An 18,918-nucleotide genomic window follows, 5' to 3' on the forward strand; every position below is an offset into this window, starting at 1 on the left:
CACAGACTAAAAGATGCAGTGCCTTTGTTTATCGTTTTCTTTCATGAAAACTCTCATTTTTATCTGAATGTATATTCATGCTTTTCCTCCCTTATGGAATTACAACTCTACCAAAAATATTTCTTTCAAGAAAAGTAATTGTAAATTACAGTGGCAATGTGCAAATAAGATTCAGCCAGGCTAATTCTCAGGATTCTGTCGTGTAAGTCTTTTAAGTTCACTAGTCTCAAGTAGAATGCTATACTTTATTTCAGCTCACGGGTTCTTAGCCCTGTGGGCTAAATACTACATTTCCTCATTCTTTGTTTTAAGCCTTGTTCTTCATAAAACAGTTAAGCTTTCCACTGTGTTCAAGGTCAAACTGAAATTATAAAGGTGCTAAATAGCATGCTGGTCTTAATTACCTATAAATGCCAGTGATAGCTCCTAAAAGTAGTTATGGAAGTATTACCTAATGCTGCTAGTTTAGGTGTATTTTTAATTGTCTTTTGAGTCAGTTTTAAACTGGCATTACCTGAAGAAACTTCAAGCCATAAATACAGTAATATAATTGCATATGTTGTTAGTAAATAAGGGTTGTTTGCATGAATTGTGAAGTATGATTATAAACCTACATCTGAAACATTTGAAACAAAAGCTTCTGTTTAACTAAAAATCATCTTCTGTTTTCTGAAGTTGTGTACTGTTCCCCATTGTGTTCTCTCCTCCTCACCCACTGTCTTTGAAATGTGATGCTTTCTAGTATAATGCTTTCTGTCATTTGCTTGTAAACTATACTTAGTTATATTCATACATAAAGACCTCAAGTCTTGTTGGCATAATATGGTATCTGTTAGGACGCAGCTAGTGCTTACCTGTTAAGCTTTTCTACTCTGTGCTCCTTATATTCCTGTTGCTTCTTACTAGTATGTTTAATGTGTCCCATACTGTCTGAAATGAATTTTTACAGTGCTTGTTGATCTTAAACAGTTTGTTGTATAATTAGAAGGTGTGTAATGGTGCTAACTTTGCAATAATATTCAACTTGAAATCATACTTTGTTTTTAAAGTCAGCAGCGATGATTCAAATGACTCCGAGTTTCATGAATCTGCAGTTAGTGAAGAAGTCAGTGAATCTGAAGATGACCAACGACCAAGAACAAGGTATAAATAAAACTTAACTATGCTTATCCTGTGTTTGGTTTTTGGTTTTTAATAGTGCAGTTTAGGCAGTGAGATGGTAAAAGTTAATGACTTTGGACCAGTCCTTAACAACCTTTGATGATACTTGTCCTGGTTTCAGCTGGGATAGAGTTAACTGTCTTCCTAGTAGCTGGTACAGTGCTATGTTTTGAGTTCAGTATGTGAAGAATGTTGATAACACTGATGTTTTCAGTTGTTGCTCAGTAGTGTTTAGACCATAGTCAAGGATTTTTCAGCTTCTCATGCCCAGCCAGGGCACCTGACCCAAACTGGCCAACAGTGTATTCCATACCATGTGATGTCCCATCTAGTTTAGGAACTGGGAAGTGGGGGCAGGGATTCGCCGCTCGGGGACTGGCTGGGGGGCGGGCGGCGGGTGGTGAGCAATTGCCCTGCGCATCATTTGTACATTTCAATCCTTTTATTACTACTGTTGGCATTTTATTAGTGTTATCATTATCATTATTAGTTTCTTCTTTTCTGTTCTATTAAACCGTTCTTATCTCAACCCAGGAGTTTTACTTCTTTTCCCGATTTTCTCCCCCATCCTACTGGATGGGGGGGGAGTGAGTGAGCGGCTGTGTGGTGCTTAGTTGCTGGCTGGGGTTAAACCACGACATACTTGTGTATAATTTGATATCTGTGAATTAACTTCGTAGCAAATGTGAGAATTTTGAATTTTTATCACAGTGTCTGGTACGCAGCAATTGGATGAGCCAGTATGAAAAAAAGATTAACAAAAAATGAGCATTTTTATGCCAAATATGTCAGTGTCAATTGAGGAATGGTGGATTGCAGTAGAAAACTAATACTTAACAATTCTGAAATTCTTCAGAGTTGTCTGGAATAGACTGTTGCTATGTGTGTCCAGTGAGTTGAGGGAAAGGAAGGAATTTGGAAGTAAACCCCTGATTGCACAAAAGGAGTATATATTCTGTTAATCAGCAGTGTAGTTCATGTACTTTTTTTAATCATTGTTTTTCAGTGAGGCAATTAATTATTACTGTTAATCAGTAATACTGCCTTTTTTTTTTTTCCTAGATCTGCCAAGAAAGCTGAGGCAGAAGAAAACCAGCGGAGTTACAAACAGAAAAAGAAACGAAGACGAATAAAGGTTCAAGAGGATTCTTCAAGTGAAAACAACAATAAGGTGCTATATTGTGTTTTGAATTAATAAATGGGAAAAGGAGTTCCTGTCTCTTCTGCCAACTGCTTAGGGACTTGGGTATCTCAAACAGCTTTGTACAAAGTACGGTACAAAATTATAGCTTTTCTCAGTGTTAGTTCAGTGCTAAAATTTGTAAAACCACCACCACCATTAACCACCACCCTCCTTCCAATCATTTGATACAATACACAGATGATCATTCCCTTAGTCTATGGACCACCCCTATAAAATGTCTTTAAAATGTCCACAAAATGCCCATTGAGTTAATTTAGTCCATGACTAACAGACTCCTGCTATAGTAATTCTTACAACATGCAACTCAAATCATGGGTTACAACAATTTAAAGATAGGTCCATTACAGTCTCCACCCCGGTCCTTTTGGGCCAGATTATAGGGTTTAACATTGCAATGAACTCCTCCCCTTGCCCCTGCTCTGGCTTGGACTTATCCACAGACTGCAGTCCCTTAGGGTTCTACCTGCTCCAAGTGGAGCCTTATCTATGTGCCACAGTCTCTTCAGGGGTATACCTGCTGCGGCACAGGCTTATCCACAGCCACAGATGCTTCGAGGTGTACCTGCTGTGGCAGGGACTTATGCTTGGGCCACAATCCCTTCAAAGGTATACCTGCTGTGGCAGAGACATAACTACGGCCACAGACACTTTGAGATGTACCTGCTGTGGCATGGGCTTATCCAGGGCTGCCGATGCGTCGGGGTGTCCTGCTCCCGTGTGGACTCATCCACAGGTCACAGTGCCTTCGACTCGAGTTCACACTGGAGTTCCATCCTGTCCAGTACAGCAGCACAGAAACAGCAGTGATACCCTGGCCATCTGCCAGCCCAGGCGTATCGGCATTGCTGTTATCAAAATGTTCCCAGGCACAGCAGAGTAAGATGATAAGAACTACAGCAAGCAGCAAAAGCAAAAAGCATCCACTGATGAGCACTAGACTCTAATATATGGTGAGGCAAGCACAGGAGCCTGTCAGTTAATAGCTAAACAGCAATAACAGCTATAAATTCGATCTAGCAAATTCCAGTCAAATCGGTCGTTATCTTGAACTCTTCAAGCCCCACGTTGGGTGCCAAAAAGGACTGTCATAGTTTACCCCTAGCCAGCAACTAAGCACCGCACAGCCGCTCGCTCACTTTGCCTGCTGGTGGGATGGGGGAGAGAATTGGAAGAGTAAAAGCGAGAAAACTCGTGGGTTGAGATAAAGACAGTTTAACAGGTAAGGCAAAAGCTGCATGCACAGCCGCAAAGCAAAGCAAACCAAGGAATTCATTCCCTACTTCCCATCGGCAGGCAGGTATTCAGCCATCTCCAGGAAAGCAGGGCTCCATCACACATAACGGTTACTTGGGAAGACGAATGCCATCACTCCCAATGTCCCCTCCTTCCTTCTTCTCCCAGCTTTATATGCTGAGCATGACATCATATGGTCTGGAATATCCCTTTGATCAGTTGGGGTCAGCTGTCCTGGCTGTGTCCCCTCCCAGCTCCTTGTGCACCCCCAGTCTCCTTGCTGGTGGAACAGGGCGATAAGCAGAAAAGGGCTTGACTCTGCGTAAGCACTGCTCAGCAATAACTACAACATCTCTGCATTATCAACACTGTTTTCAGCACAAATCCAAAACATAGGCCTATACCAGCTACTATGAAGAATATTAACTCTATCCCAGCCAAAATCAGCACAGTCACGTTGGCTAATTTGTTTTCTAAAAAAAGTATCTTTTTCCTTACGAGTTAAACTCCACCTGAGTATATAAAAGTTTTTGGGAGCTTGTCTAAAAATAAAGGATTTGATGGTCTGTGCCATAATTTTCCTGCTAATACTTGATTTATTTAATTTGTAATAGAGTAATTCTGAGGATGAGGACAATGATGATTCAAAATCTCCTGGAAAAGGCAGGAAGAAAATAAGGAAAATTATTAAAGATGATAAGCTTAGAACGGAAACACAAAATGCACTTAAAGAAGAAGAAGAAAGAAGAAAACGTATAGCAGAAAGAGAACGGGAGAGAGAGAAATTGAGAGAGGTATGTTCTGTTTTCTTTGCAGAATGCTAGGAAGTTGAGTAGTTGATGATGTTTAAGATGACATAGTTCTACCTCAATTTAATTTGATAAGTAATTTTAAAAGTACTTACATAGCCTTGTAAGCCACAACTTTTATTTGTAGTTTCCTGTTAGTTAACACTGATAAGTTTTATTTAAGACTCCTGAGATCTTTAGAAAGTTGTTTCAATTGCCTACTGCTTTACTTTCCATGGGGAAAAGCACTCTCCCAAAGTAAGTTGTGATGCATAGTAAAGAATTTAAGGTTTCTCTTACTTCCAATTTTGCTAAAGCTAGTGTCTGTCAAATGCTTGCTATTATCCACATGTGGAGTATTCCTGTGATGCCCTGTTTCTGCTTATAGGTGATAGAGATAGAAGATGCTTCACCTCTGAAATGTCCCATTACAACTAAGCTGGTTTTAGATGAAGATGAAGAAACCAAAGAACCGTTAGTTCAGGTTCACAGGAATATAGTTACCAGACTGAAACCACACCAAGTAGATGGTAAGGAAAGAGAGCTTTAAATTTTACCTTTTTTTTTTTTTTTTTTTTTCCCCCCCCCCTGGGGCACAGCACCTTATGCAGCCTGAAATAGAATAATAAGAAAAATTCCTTGGCAGGCAAATGCCAGAATGCCAGATTTAATGCTTTATTTTTTGGAACATCTGAACAAAAGTAAATGAGATCAGCAATATATAAGTCAGTTTTACAAGCAAAGAACCTTAGAAATGTAAAGTTGGAAGGGTCCTCAAAATTATCTAATTCTCCACACAGAGGCAGAATCAAATATATGTTTACCCATTCTATTGAGGAATTAGTATATTCACTTTTTACAGTTTTCAGTGAAGACTTAAAAACCTTGCAGTATTTTCCTGTTTTTCTCAACAGAATTTTTTTTTCCTGATACCTGACATGACTGCAAATCGAGCCAGCTTCTTTCCTATTCTGTTTCTAGTGAAGAAGGAGAAAAGGAGAATAACCAATCATAATTTTCTTCACAGCTCTTTCTGTTACTTTAAATTTTCCTCAAAGTTCACAATCTACAACATTTCCATTTTAGTAAGAAACTTCTGGACTTGCTTCAACTCTTAATGGGAGGTGCCCTGAACCAGGCACAGCAGTCAAGTTGAAGCCTCATCTGTGCTGAGTATAGCATGGTAGAATACAACTCCCCAGTAAATATTGCAAAGAACAAAAAAAATCACCCAGCAGACCCTCATGTTGTTAATGTGTTCTGTTATGTATCATATATTTCCTTTGCTTTCTCAGCTGTCACAGTTCTTACTTGATTTTTTTTTTTCCTCTTCAAGCATAGAACTTCACATCTGATCTGTCTTGGCAGAATTTCTTCTAGTTGGTTTCAGATAATTTTGCTAATTTACCAAGATCATTTTAGTCTTTTCATGAATTCCTTGCCACTTTTCGTTCTATCTCCTCTTTTCTTCCTATCCCCAAGATTGCAGTCATCTGCAGTCTGCACAGTAATATTTTCTAACCCAGTTGCCACATCTTCAGTGAAAACTGTGAATATAATTAAGTTAAGACAAAGATCATCCCACATACAACCCATTGGAGAGAAATGAATCAATAATTATCCTGAGCACTGCTTTTCTAAGAGTTATAATGATCTTACAGTGATCACACCTATCTCTTATTGGGTGAACTTTAATAAAATGAATGTTTAATAAGAAAATTTTAAATAATTTTCTTCAGGTGTTCAGTTCATGTGGGATTGCTGTTGTGAATCTGTAAAAAAAACAAAGACATCTCCTGGTTCTGGATGCATTCTTGCTCACTGTATGGGTCTGGGGAAAACGTTACAGGTAAGAAACAAAAGTCATCTTGTTTTCTGGTCTGTAGCTTGCTCCCAAAAGCTGATCCAGCAAAAGTCCATTTTAATGTCTTTCAGAACATAGTAAAACTTACTGTTTCCTAGGCAGTGACTCGATGAGGGTTGCTGGAGGAAAACATTTTGTAAAGAGGTCTTGAGAAAGAAGTTGTGTTTCATAGTGTACAGCTGTGAAAATTCTGATACACGCTCGTGCTTTCTCTGCTTTTAAAATACCTAAATTTAAATTAGGTAATCATTGATACTCATGTGAAAAGGTCATAGCTAATTGTGAGTGATACGTAGCTCCCTCACAACTCAGAACAAGAAAATACAGCCAGTAACAGACATGCTTCAGGAACCTATGTTTCTAAGACAGTTTAATAATCTTAAGCAGGTTTTGTTTTTTACTGTCTTCCTCATTCATATGTTGCTCCTTAAGCTGTTTATTTTCCTCAGTGGTTTATCAATTTATTTGTTGCACTGATAAAGTAGAGGTTTATCAAGGGTTTGGTTTTTGTTTTGTTTTTTTTTATGCCAGACTTCTAGTGTCTAAAGACAGATGCTTTGTGTTTTAATATAAACAATATTTTGCTACAGTTTAGACTCTTCCAGGTTGAGGGACAAGGGACGTTTGTTTTCTATTTCAGTAACTGACTGTAAGTACATTCATATTTTTGGGCTGTTGGTGCATCACAAATGGTTAAGACCAGAAACTTTCATTGCCTTGACAGTTAACTATAGGACATACTTTCAACCCCTTTTTCACTTCTTTATTTCTTTTCTTTGGCTTCACAATTCTTTGCTTCCTGAGATCTTCAAGTTCAAGCCTTCGTTGTCACTTCAGTGCATGTTCCTTCTCCTTTACACTGCTGAAGACTGCTTTGTAAAAATCTTTAAAACAGAATATTGTAGCATTTCTTAAAAAAAGTTTTCATATTTCTTGGTTTGATACAAGTGGCTCTTCTGCCATGTTAAAAGTTGCATAGTGAACGACTTAACATTTCTATTAGTCTTTAAAATCTGAAGCTCAATCGCCATTTTAAAATGTTTCTTCTGAAATTGATCATCCAAGCAGTTGCTTTAAAGCAGTGCTCATAGCTCTTTTTCTTGGGCCTCTTCTAATCATTGCAGGCCTCAGGAGAAGCTTATGCCCTTGACCTTCAAAAGAGGTGAAAAGATCAAAAACAATTTTCTTGAATTCCCTGCATCTCAGTATTCGTGCTAGTGCCTTTTTGAGGGTAGTCAGGAGTGTTGAATTCCTTTTGTGTTCACTTGTTTCCAAGTATCTATCTGTCTTCATAAATTTTGGTTTTGCATATAGCCAGATGTAGCATCACCACAAATGCTATGAGCAAAGAACTGGGGTGAGTTGCCCATCTTGCGGCTCTGCTGCCTGCTCTTTTCCCAAGAATTCCTTTAGCAGAAGTCATTTGACAGACGAACCTTTCCCTCTGATTCTGGGAAGGAGAAAGGGAAATTCTTGAGAACTCTTTAAGAAGAAAGGAGGATAACCTTATCTGTGCTTGAAAAGGCCCTCAGAAAAGCAGAGCCACTTTGGTCTCCCTGTTGTTGGCCTTCGCTGATGCTATGTTTCCTCATGTCTGGAGGAGGGAGATACTCCTGTATCTTTATCAGGACAACTGGCTAGTGAAATGAATTACTGTGAACCTTTTTGATCTCTGGCTCGAGCTGAATCATTAGAAATCAACTTGCAGCTTCTGCAGACATCGGAATTTATTAGAACTGATTTCAACTCGGGATCAGTCAGGGCCTTGCTGTGCCAAGTCATTTGACAGGAGATCTGCCTAGTGCTCTGGTGAGTTAGTGACTGGGAAGTCTAGATCATGTTAGCAGCCAGCATTTGTGCAACACTTCATTCTAAATTCTTTCTTCACATGCTCCAAATATGGATGCACTTTACTCATTCCGTGGAGTGCAGTCTCTGTAGCATGGTGATGATGGTTCTCAAAGAGGTTATTTTCTTCCTACAGTGAGGATGGGATCCTCAAAGCGTCTGTGAGGAAATGCCATTTCACCATCCTCTCCCATCTTGGTCAGTTGTGGTAGAAGCTTCCCCATTGGATTGGGAAGCCCTATCACTTGACCTGAAGGCTCGAGATCTGTTCATTCGTAGAGAGGTCAGTATATCAACACAGTGAAATTCCAAGCTGTATGAAAGATGTCTCAACGTTTTTGTGCCGTAGCTAGATGCATAGTCTGCAAGTGACACCAGTCAGCTTTTATGACCTTGTTAGTCGCTTAGCAAAGAGAATGCTGTAAGATCCTGTTGACAAGCAGTTAGTCTTTGACACCTGTGTGTTTGGAATGAGGTCTCTCAGTAGTTTTTACTCTCTGTGGTGCTCACATCTGCTTTGCCATAGTCAACACACCTGGACGCTGCTAGATAGCAGACTTGGCTTGGTGTCGTGGTTTAACCCCAGCCAGCAACTAAGCACCACGCAGCCGCTCACTCACTCCTTGAAGTCTTCCGTTATTATTTTTAGGGACTTGAAATACGCTCCAAGAGAAAATCTGCAGAGACATTCTAGCAGGAGGTATCTGTTACTCTTTGCTAGCATTAGCTGTGCCTTACTGGGTCAGATGGCTTGTGTCTTCCCTCTAAACCATTGCTACCCAGGGTTCTTCAAAAAGTGAAGTTACATGAGAAATACCTAATCCTGCCCTCCTCTGACCTAATTCAGACAAATTTTATTTAGGACTTTCTGATCCTGAAAATCTTCTTTCCTGACCTGCGAATTGCAGGATATAGTCATGGAGAGCTTAGGCTGGTATAACATCTTCAGATTCTTTAGATCCCCTAGATTCCTCTGCAAACAACAGGCTCGAGGGACTCAAGGGAAGCTTGGTTTTTGTGGTTTTCTGATTTTGGGGGTTTTCATGGGGTTACAGGGTTTTTTTGAGTAACACAGAGCTGTGGATGATCAGAGGGACTGTGGTCATTCACTGTATGTACTGTTCACGTAAAACAAGCTGCAATCTTGGTTGTTTGCAGTGCACAGTATGTGGACAGTACATTTTTAAGAACTTCAGCTGCAGCATATATAGCTTTGCTTTGCTTATGGAAGTTGGGGTGACAGGCACAATATTTTGACAATCTACAGTCCTATAGAAGAGGACTTCCATACATGCTTTGAAAATCACCTTTGAAGAGTACGTTTTTACATGCTTAATTCTAGCTTAGGTGTTACGGTACTTCAGGAGTTAATTGTACCTTTTACTGAAGATTTGCAATGTTTTGCAGAACTGTTGTGGTTTAATGTAGCAATGCAGTCTAGGTGACTTTGTATACTTACACTTTATACGCTATATACTTTGGTGAAATACTTTGCAGCAGAAGGTATTTTTGTATGTGATCCAGATGTGTTTGTGACATTCGTTTTGGCTGTAACTTCCTGATAATCCAAGAAAGCCACAGTTACAAATATGTATCAAGTGTTTTTACCGCCAGTGTTTGTAGCTTAGGTAGTTGGTTTTTTCCGTATGTGGTCATTTGCCAGTCCTTCTATTGTAATCTGTAATGCCATTTGTTGTTTAGCTCTTAAAAGAGCTAAATCAGCGATAAGTTTTAGCAGACTTTGCAAACTGCAGAGAAGAATGTCATTAAAGTATCAGGGAAATAAGGCAATTAGGGACTCGCTGGCTGTCCAGGACATAGGACTTTTGTGATTAGTCTTCATGGGTAGTTTGCATGAACGTGAGATGCTTTTGTCTTGTTCACAAAACCACTAGTAATTCCTTTTGTATTGCAGTATCTGAAAGCAGTGTGTTGCCCAGTGTTGCAAGCATAGTTATGCACTTTGAAATGACTTTAAACAGTGTATTAAATCGGAGTTGCCAGATACCAGGGTTTGATCTGGAAAGAACTTTCCGGATGTTGTACAGTTATATGGATTAGAGGGCAGTCTTCGCTGTTAAAAGTCTGGTGTGAGAGCTGGAGCTGCCATGGGATCACTAATTCTTCTGCTCCTGGGTTTTTACAGGTCACCTCTAGTCCTGTGTTTATTTGCTCCTGCTCAAAAGCAGGCAGCCCAGCAGAGAAACACTGGGTGACACCAAAACAAATTTAAGGTTTTTTTTTTCCCAGGCCTCAAGGAGGTGTTACCATCTGCAACATATAGCCAGTCTGGCTACAGGGTGAATACTTGGAAAGCATTTCAATAACCTGCTTTAGAGCTCTTTTGAGAGAATTTGCCAATAAGTTGAAAAAATGTGGAAAACCTTGATTTAAGACTGAAGTTCACTTTCAAGAAACTTGATACCTTTATGAAGTCCAAAGAGGTGAACTTGCTTAAAGTTTGGGGCGAGTACTGGGAGAAAGCTTAAAAATGACCCAACAGAAATTTTTAGTTTATGAAAATGATTGGTGAAATGTAAAGGGAGAGTTCCTTATATATGCAATTGTTCAGCTCTCTGGCGCAATTCAAAACTGCCTGTATCTCAGAATGTGAACGATGTATGCAGCCATGTAACACAGAGTAGTAAGTGTATGACTTCAAAATATATGTGTATTAATTTTTAAGCAGGAGTTGTTTAACAAACAGAAAAAGAATGTTTGAGCAACTGTTGTTGGTAAGTTCTAGATGAGAACATATATTTGTATGTTTCTTTCCTAGTGTTTAATGCTCAGTGTTTTATTTGGCATTTTGTCTGTTTTTCCCTCTTGCAGGTAGTAAGTTTTCTTCACACAGTCTTGCTGTGTGACAAGCTGGATTTTCGGACAGCTCTGGTAGTGTGTCCACTGAACACTGCCTTGAACTGGCTGAATGAGTTTGAAAAATGGCAAGAAGGTTTAGAAGATGACGAGAAACTAGAGGTATAAGGCTTAAAAAGAGTTCTTAAAACTGAAATAACGGTTTGCATAGCTGGGAAGCTCCACCACTCAAAATATAGGCTAAGGAGTGCACTTTAAGTATGTGAAAAATCTACTCGCATTAATAAGTTTGAGGTATTTAAAAGTTACGCTAATGCTTCAGTATTTTAAGAGAAATTCAAGCATATTTTTCCCCCTTTGAAAGGTCTGTGAACTAGCAACTGTGAAACGTCCTCAAGAGAGAAGCTATATGCTCCAGCGTTGGCAAGATGAAGGAGGTGTGATGATAATAGGCTATGAGATGTATCGTAATCTTGCACAAGGCAGGAATGTGAAGAGTAGAAAACTTAAAGAAATATTTAATAAAGCTTTAGTTGATCCAGGTAAGTGAAAATTAATACAAGTATGCATTATATATATTGTACTTCCAGGTTTACGTATATAAGCTAAGTAGTCTTGCAAACAGAAATCTGTTTTCAAAAAAATAATTTTAAATAATAACGTTAGTAAGACTTACCAGATTTTCTTGGTTGGGTTTTGCTGAGTTACAGAAATGGTTGTTCAGAAACTACCCCATCTGCTTTTGTAAATGGACTTTTCTACAGCAGTCTTTTCTATTAGATCAAATACAGAAATGACTGCCAGAATATATGCTGGAAACTTTTCCTAATAGGTACCTTGTTTGCTAGCATTACTTTCTTTGCAAGGTAATTTGAAGTGACTCTGTTGAGAACCTAAGGTTATTTTAATCTGCTGATTTGTTACAACCACGGGCTGCTTTATCCTTGATAGAAATCTACTGTTACGGGAGCAACTACAGAGGAAAAATAGTTGAGAATGTACCATAGAAGTGTGAACAAACAAATGTTAATTAAGTGCTAATTAAATGATTGCAGATAAAGCACATGATTCATTTTTTCAGTCTAAGAAACGAATGTCTGATTTAAGCTCAGCTGAACTGAGCAAACTTATGTAAGCACTTGAAAATATTCCAAGTTGGTATAACCAATTTATCAGGTGGTCACCAAAAAGAACTAAACATTTTAGGATTAGCAAGTTTCACCAAAATAGCAAAATTTTCCTACAAGTTCTGAACTGGTAACTGATACCTGAAAACAACTTATGGTTATGCAGGTTGCAGTATACCTTAAAACCCGTTTTTAAAAGGCACCTTTGCCGTAACTTTGATATTTCTCTTTAAATTGAGAATGCTGATATGGTAGGTAGTGTAAATGGTTTCTTTGATTCTGGAGGTAGGTTTTCTTGGGTTTTAATTAATCTGGCCGGACTTTAGGTTCCTTGACAGTGTGGCTGATTTTCTTTTCTTTTTTTTTTTCTTTCCTTTTTGATGAAATACAGCATTGGTCTGGTTTATAATTGTATTTGGTGAGCTTGATTTTATGAAGTTTCAAATAATAGTAGGGCTGTGAATTTTGTTATAAGAAAGGGATTCTTCTAATGCGAAAAATAACTTTGTGATTATCGGTATTGGCCAATTGGAATTGGCATCTCCAGCTCTGCAGACAGCCTGTTTGGGCAGCTAAAACATTAATTAATTTTCTGCCAGTTCAACTCACTAAATCACATAATTGCTGTGGAGTCAGGGAAGCTTCAGTACAGTAGCTGATGAACTCTTTTTGTGACCATGTTGAATCCCTGTGCATTATTTAAGCAATGAAGGAAATGCACTTCTTGCCGGTGGGTTTTCTGACTCCTATTAATGCTGCAGTTACTAAAACCAAAACAAAATAAAAAAAGAGGGGGGTGGGGAGGGAACCCTGTGCTGTCAGTCTACTCTGTATCCGATTCGCTCAGGATATTGCATTTGTTGAGAATGTTGCCAGGAAAGTCAAAGCTAGAGAAGAAAAGGTGTGAACTGCCGTCTTGAAGTAGTGACAGGACAGTAGCCTGGCAGAACAGTAGTTTTGTGTTCAGTGGATCTTGTTCTGGTGCAGTGCTGAAATGAAATGTTATACACTCTTACAGTGATTGATGTTTGTGGGTTTTTTTCCTTATGGAAGGTGTAAAGGAGGCTAAACATAGGGGTTGTTACCATGTGTCTTTATAGTAATATTGTCCCTTCCTTCATGGATTTGTATTCGCGTAACTTCAAAAATAATGGACTGTGGAGTGAGGTGGCATGTTGGGCATGGAATTTTGTGGAGGAGACAGTGTCTTGTGTAACCTTCCCTGTCCCATCTCTTGTGAATCTCTTGTTTTTTACATCCTGCTTACAGGTGTGGTTCTCTTCTACTTCTAAACCTCTTCAGACAGCTTAGGACAACCTGACAGAGCAGTGTTTGTGATTAGGTTATTGATTTCTGTAGATTTAATCAAGTTCAGAAACTGCAACACATTGAGCCTTGTAGGTTTTGAATAATTTCATATGAACATGGAACTTCCTGTTTTACTCTCTTCTTGGATGAGTTGGGACTGTTAGGAAAACTAACCTTGAAATAACTTTATAATTATTTTTACATTGCTTCAAATCTTTCTCTATTTTAACTAATTGCAAAAAGACAGAAATGTTCATATGTTGTTATCCATTAGTTTTTGCAGACATTTGAATTGGCTAAATTGATGAGAAGTGTCTTGCAACAATCATTATTTGTTGCTATCTTTGTGAATTACAGCATTGGTAATATAGCAGGCTGCCAGTAAAAGAGTTATGAAGCTATGTGCTGGCTTACTGCTGTGACTGTAAATAGGAAAGCCTTTGCCTCTGGGAGCATTTTTAATTTAAAAAGTTGCAAATTTGGTATTTGAGCGATAATTTAATGATATGTGTCTGGTTAAAATGAATACTGCTAGGGTAGACATATTCTATAGTAGAAGCCTGTATTGCACTGTATACTACAGAAGAGCGGACCGGAGAGGGAAGGTTTAGCCAAAGTTTATGGGTGGAGAAGTGATTTCATTAATTAACTAGCTCTGCTATGTGAAATAATAGCAGGATTATATATGCATGCAGAGCAACAAATGGTTTCCCATAATGCTTTGTGCAACTGATGAAATGCTGTTGGGTTTATTGATAGCTGTTGTGCTTTGCTTGCAGCATTTCAATAACTTTGTCTTTTTTTACTTGTTGCTACTAATAAAAATTCCATTACTGTTTAACTTGGAAACTGCTCTTTAATTGGCAGTTGTGTAAAGCAGACTTATGTTCTTGTAGACTTCAGAGGAAGAGGAGAACTGTGTGTATATCTATATATCTATCACTGAGTATGTTTTACGTCTATCAATATATTAATGTGCAAGTACAGTAAGAAGGATAAGATGAAGACTATGATCTTTGAGGAAAGATGGAAGGAGCAAGGCTTTTTAGCCTAGAAAAAAGACTGACAAGACTAAACTGACAAGAGCTGTTTACTGAAAGGACCATTACCAGTTGTTTTTTACATCAGTTGGAAAAATGAAAAGGCAGAATTTTTTCTGATTTGCAGCAGAGATAATTTAAATAAGGTATTATCGCACAGTGTTTTAGCAAGAGGGAGAGGTCATGGAGTTTCCTACTTCTGTCAGGGAGGATACGTACCTTTCTCATAACTCTTTTCTCTGATAAAGAAAATGGACTATCTGACCCCTTGAGGTCCCTTTAAGTTTTACATTCCTTTATAATATTTTGAGAAATGTTCTGTCCATAATGAATTGCATTCCTGTTTTTTAAGAACAAGGAAAAAAACCACAAATATATGAAAATCCCTGCCACTGAATTGTAGCCAGGATGTTAGTTCAATATACCAATGGTACATGCCTGCCAAACAAACCATGAATAATTTTACTAAGACAGTTTTTTCATATTTTTACTATCATTCACTTACTCTACACAACAGTTTTTGAGGTGGGTTTTTTTGGTTTTGTTTTTTAACTAACCACTTCATGTTAATCAGTCAGTCTTTACTGAAACTGATTTCTGGGGTATTTGCACAATTTTGATTGCTGTCTGTCATTAAGACTTAATTATCCTTCTTCTCTAATCTACTTTGATTCTGATTGTGAACATAATGTAGTAGACCAAATCTATTTCTGAGAATGATACTTTAATGTGCAAGCTGTCACATCTGGTGGGGAGATATTGCAAATCCTTGCAAATGCTTCAGTTCTAGAAGACAGCTCCAAACCATCTCCGTAGTACTGTACACTGCATGAACAGCTGCTTGCAAGATCCTTACTCTTCAGGAAGTACTAGAATGAGGACTAGAGAAAGGATCTGTCACTATTAAGAGGTGTTTGGCTAAAATTAGAGTAAGGCTTTGTGTGTAGCCACTCAGTGTTTTGCATGCTGTCAAAACTGGGGAAAGTACAAAAGTTGTGAAATAATATGGGGAAATGTTTCTGTGGCAGGTGTTAAAATTCAGAAATAAGTAGGCTTAGACAAGTCTTAAGTGTGTTGGGAATTCATATGTGGATTTTCATAATTGTCTTCTAGACTTAGTTAAAAAGACTTTTTTTTTCTGCTTGGAAAAAGTATCTTGATTCCTTTTCTGTTAGCATTTAAGATTCAAATCACTTTTTGACACTTAAAATGGCATGATTAAGATGACTGGCACTGGCATTAAATCATGCAAGTGGTCAAAGGTGCGACTGATTCTCTGTTATTGATCACTGTTGTAGAGTTAATTTTCTTCTTTACAAGGCAGTTTAAAGTTAGTCTGAGGAAAACTGTTCTTGGTAAATGTTATAAAAGATTAGATTGTCCATGCTGATAAATACTTCTATGGCACCTAAAATATCAGCCTTTTTAGAGCTGAATAGATGAAGCCAGCTGATGGCTTTGTATAGCATTTTTCAAAGGTGCATAAACTTGACTTCAGCCGACTTCATGGCTGATAGTACTGGAATTGATGTAATGCTTAGATCTGGTAAAACATTCTAAGTTACTGGTTGGATTCTAGAATATCTGTTACTTCTCCTTTCAAGGAAGGAGCTTCCAGAAATTGCCCCAAATCTGAAAACCGTTAGGGTGTGTAAGTCTGTTTTACCAAGTTTGGTATTATTTATCTTAAACCCCAAATTTTAACACTTAATAATTTTATTGGAGTTCCTTTACATACCGTGGAAATGTATTGTGGTGTGGTTTTGACATTCCCTGTGCAACTTGCCTAAGATAGCAGTCTAGAATCCTTGGGTTTGTCTTCTGGAAGAAGGCAGAGGACATTTCTGTGGTGACTTGCAGCTACAAGGTGGCAATTCACTTGTCTGTAATTCAAATCAGATTTGCTTGTGCCTTATCTTAGATATCTAAGACTTTTTATGGCACTGTTTACCCCTATTGATACTGACCTGTTGCCTTAATGAAAAATTACTGGTTACCTGATTTTTGGTTTTCTTTAGAATTGTCCGAGCACCAGTAGATGGCAACCTAAGCTGGATTTAAGGAACAGTTTTATGAAGTTTTGACAGGGTGAATGTAGATGTACACACACTAGCTGCACAGATAGATAATTTTTACAGGAATATACTGCAAAGCTGTATTTAATCCTTCCATGAAGACTTCACAAGCAACAGCCTGTAGTTTACCAGAATGGCTACTGTAAATGCTTGTGCAAAGTCTGAGTGAGAACCTTAATGGTGCCAAAAAACCCCACCACAAAACACACACAAAAAAGTTAAAAAAAAAAACAAACAAAAAACAACCTTAATAACATTAGTAGAACAAATTTTGGATTCTTTAGGCGGCCAGTTTCTTTGTGGTTATAAAAGATGGAAGAGTTCTAATATTATTTCTTTCTAGGCCCCGACTTTGTGGTTTGTGATGAAGGGCACATACTAAAAAACGAAGCATCTGCTGTTTCTAAGGCAATGAATTCTATTCGGTCTAGAAGAAGAATAATTCTCACAGGAACACCACTGCAAAATAATCTTATAGAATGTGAGTAGTTCTCTGGTTTAAGAAGTGTTTATTTCCTTGAATATACTTTTGCCTTTCAGCAATGTATAGATAGATTTAGTTTGATTAGAAGAAAAGAATTGGATACGGTGAAGCTGTTTGCTAGGTTTCTATATCTAAAAAAAACCCCTAACAATCTGGTTTTGCATTTTGCATTTAACTCATTGTCTCAAGAAGTGGCTCCATGATGGTTTAAGCCAAATTAAAATGAAATGTGTTGGGAATCTGGTATGTCCTCCATCCTTTCCCTTGCCTTACATACATCTGATTCCTCAAGGAGTCTGCATGAGGAGTGTCAGAAAGCTATTCACTTCTGCATTGTTAATTTTCTGACAGTTTAGTTCCTTGATCTGGCTAACCAGAGGATCAGATGAGTCTCAGCATGTCAAAAGAGGAAGGGAGAGAATGTTTAGAGGAGAAATGGGTGGACCAGGTCTTGTAGCCACATCAATTTAAATTGTTTTAAACCATTGTAGAGCAGTGTTCTTAGTGAACTTACTAAACAGTGATTTATGTTACTGTCTTGGGAATTGCATTCTAAACTAGCTTGTAACATTTTCTTCTGTTTGTTAATATGCTCTAATGTTTTTTCGTATTGATTAATATGCTTTTGAATCTATTTAAAAATCTTTACAAATACGATGTTGTTATATGATGGCTTTGGTGTACAGCAGCTTTCAAACTTTGTGTAACAAACACAATGAGGTATCTTTAAATCTGACATTAAATTTAGAAGTTACCTCTGTGCCTAGAGTATGTGTCAATTTAAGATGCCCTTTCTGGAAAATGTTGGGGTGGTTTGTTCTTAGTTTTAGATACAACACATTTATTTTCTGTTAGAATTAATCCCGGTGCTTTACTTCCCATTTTCAACAACTCAAGTCTGATCTTTTTGTCCTAGATCACTGCATGGTTAACTTTATTAAGGAGAATTTGCTCGGATCAATTAAGGAATTCCGAAATCGATTTATAAATCCAATTCAGAATGGTCAGTGTGCAGACTCTACTCTGGTAGATGTCAGAGTAATGAAGAAGCGTGCACATATTCTCTATGAGATGTTAGCTGGATGTGTTCAGGTAAGAACAGTTTTACTGTAACTCATTACTTGAATTAGCTGCAGGGAGGGGGAGGAGTTAGTTCATCTCATTCTGATAAAAGCATTCAAAGGCCTGTAAAGCTGCTATTTGAGAGTTCCGTTGAATCCAGCTATTACTTTTGACTTAAATATTTTCACTATTTACTATATCTCTGCATTATTTATTGTGACTAGAAAAACTTAGAAAAAATTCATAGCTTTTATCCAAATGTCAGTGTATCCTAAGCAGGACCTACGCATATATTAGAGAATACAGCTGTTTTCCTGCTAGGAGACTAGAGAATTACATGGTAGAGTAGGACATAAGCTGCTTTGAAATATTCTCTTTTAATTCAATATACACATTTAAAGAATACACATTTTAAAACTCAACTGCCTTAAAAACTGCACAAAAAGTTGGTGATCCATAGTTTGTCATTTGGTTCTGAATTCCTACTTTTTCTGATTTGTGAGAATCAGAACAGTGGGGAAGAGGAGAGAAGGAAGATTAATCAGGTCCAAAAGGGTGAAGAACTTTATCTTAAAAACCTTAAATGAAAAAAAACAAAACAAAACTGCCTAGATTTCCAGAATGAGGGATGGATTCCTTGCTCTTTAGTTAACCTGCTATGGTATTGCACCTCGTGTGCTATCAGCATGATGTTACTGCTCTTCTGCTTTATAAACCCAGGCCCTGGCAGCCTGATCAAAGGTGTGACACTGTAAGCACTAAGTGCCTCTTCCTGCCTGTAAGTTGTTGGTAATTGATTAAATAGTCCAAGTGGGCATGAGCTGGGTGAAAGGGTTATAGTGGGATAGTCCCACAAGCAGATACTTCTTTCTCCTTGAAAGGAAGAAAAAAAGGTTTATGGCAGTGT

At 38.0% G+C, this 18,918-nt stretch overlaps 1 protein-coding gene across 6 annotated transcripts in view; it reads left to right on the forward strand.

The window, feature by feature from the left end:
* Nucleotides 1-18,918, forward strand: part of ATRX (alpha thalassemia/mental retardation syndrome X-linked) — an 89,260-nt gene that overhangs the window by 42,253 nt on the left and 28,089 nt on the right. For all 6 annotated transcript variants that reach the window (XM_010569041.1, XM_010569042.1, XM_010569044.1 and 3 more), the window contains 9 exons: nt 1,050-1,143; nt 2,224-2,332; nt 4,213-4,392; nt 4,775-4,916; nt 6,126-6,235; nt 10,931-11,077; nt 11,280-11,457; nt 16,809-16,946; nt 17,866-18,041. In XM_010569041.1, coding sequence (XP_010567343.1) covers nt 1,050-1,143; nt 2,224-2,332; nt 4,213-4,392; nt 4,775-4,916; nt 6,126-6,235; nt 10,931-11,077; nt 11,280-11,457; nt 16,809-16,946; nt 17,866-18,041 — 1,274 coding nt within the window. The remainder of the gene's footprint in view (nt 1-1,049; nt 1,144-2,223; nt 2,333-4,212; nt 4,393-4,774; nt 4,917-6,125; nt 6,236-10,930; nt 11,078-11,279; nt 11,458-16,808; nt 16,947-17,865; nt 18,042-18,918) is intronic.

Source organism: Haliaeetus leucocephalus, unplaced genomic scaffold (assembly GCF_000737465.1).
Source record: "Haliaeetus leucocephalus isolate CR32 unplaced genomic scaffold, Haliaeetus_leucocephalus-4.0 Scaffold262, whole genome shotgun sequence".
Taxonomy (NCBI): domain Eukaryota; kingdom Metazoa; phylum Chordata; class Aves; order Accipitriformes; family Accipitridae; genus Haliaeetus; species Haliaeetus leucocephalus.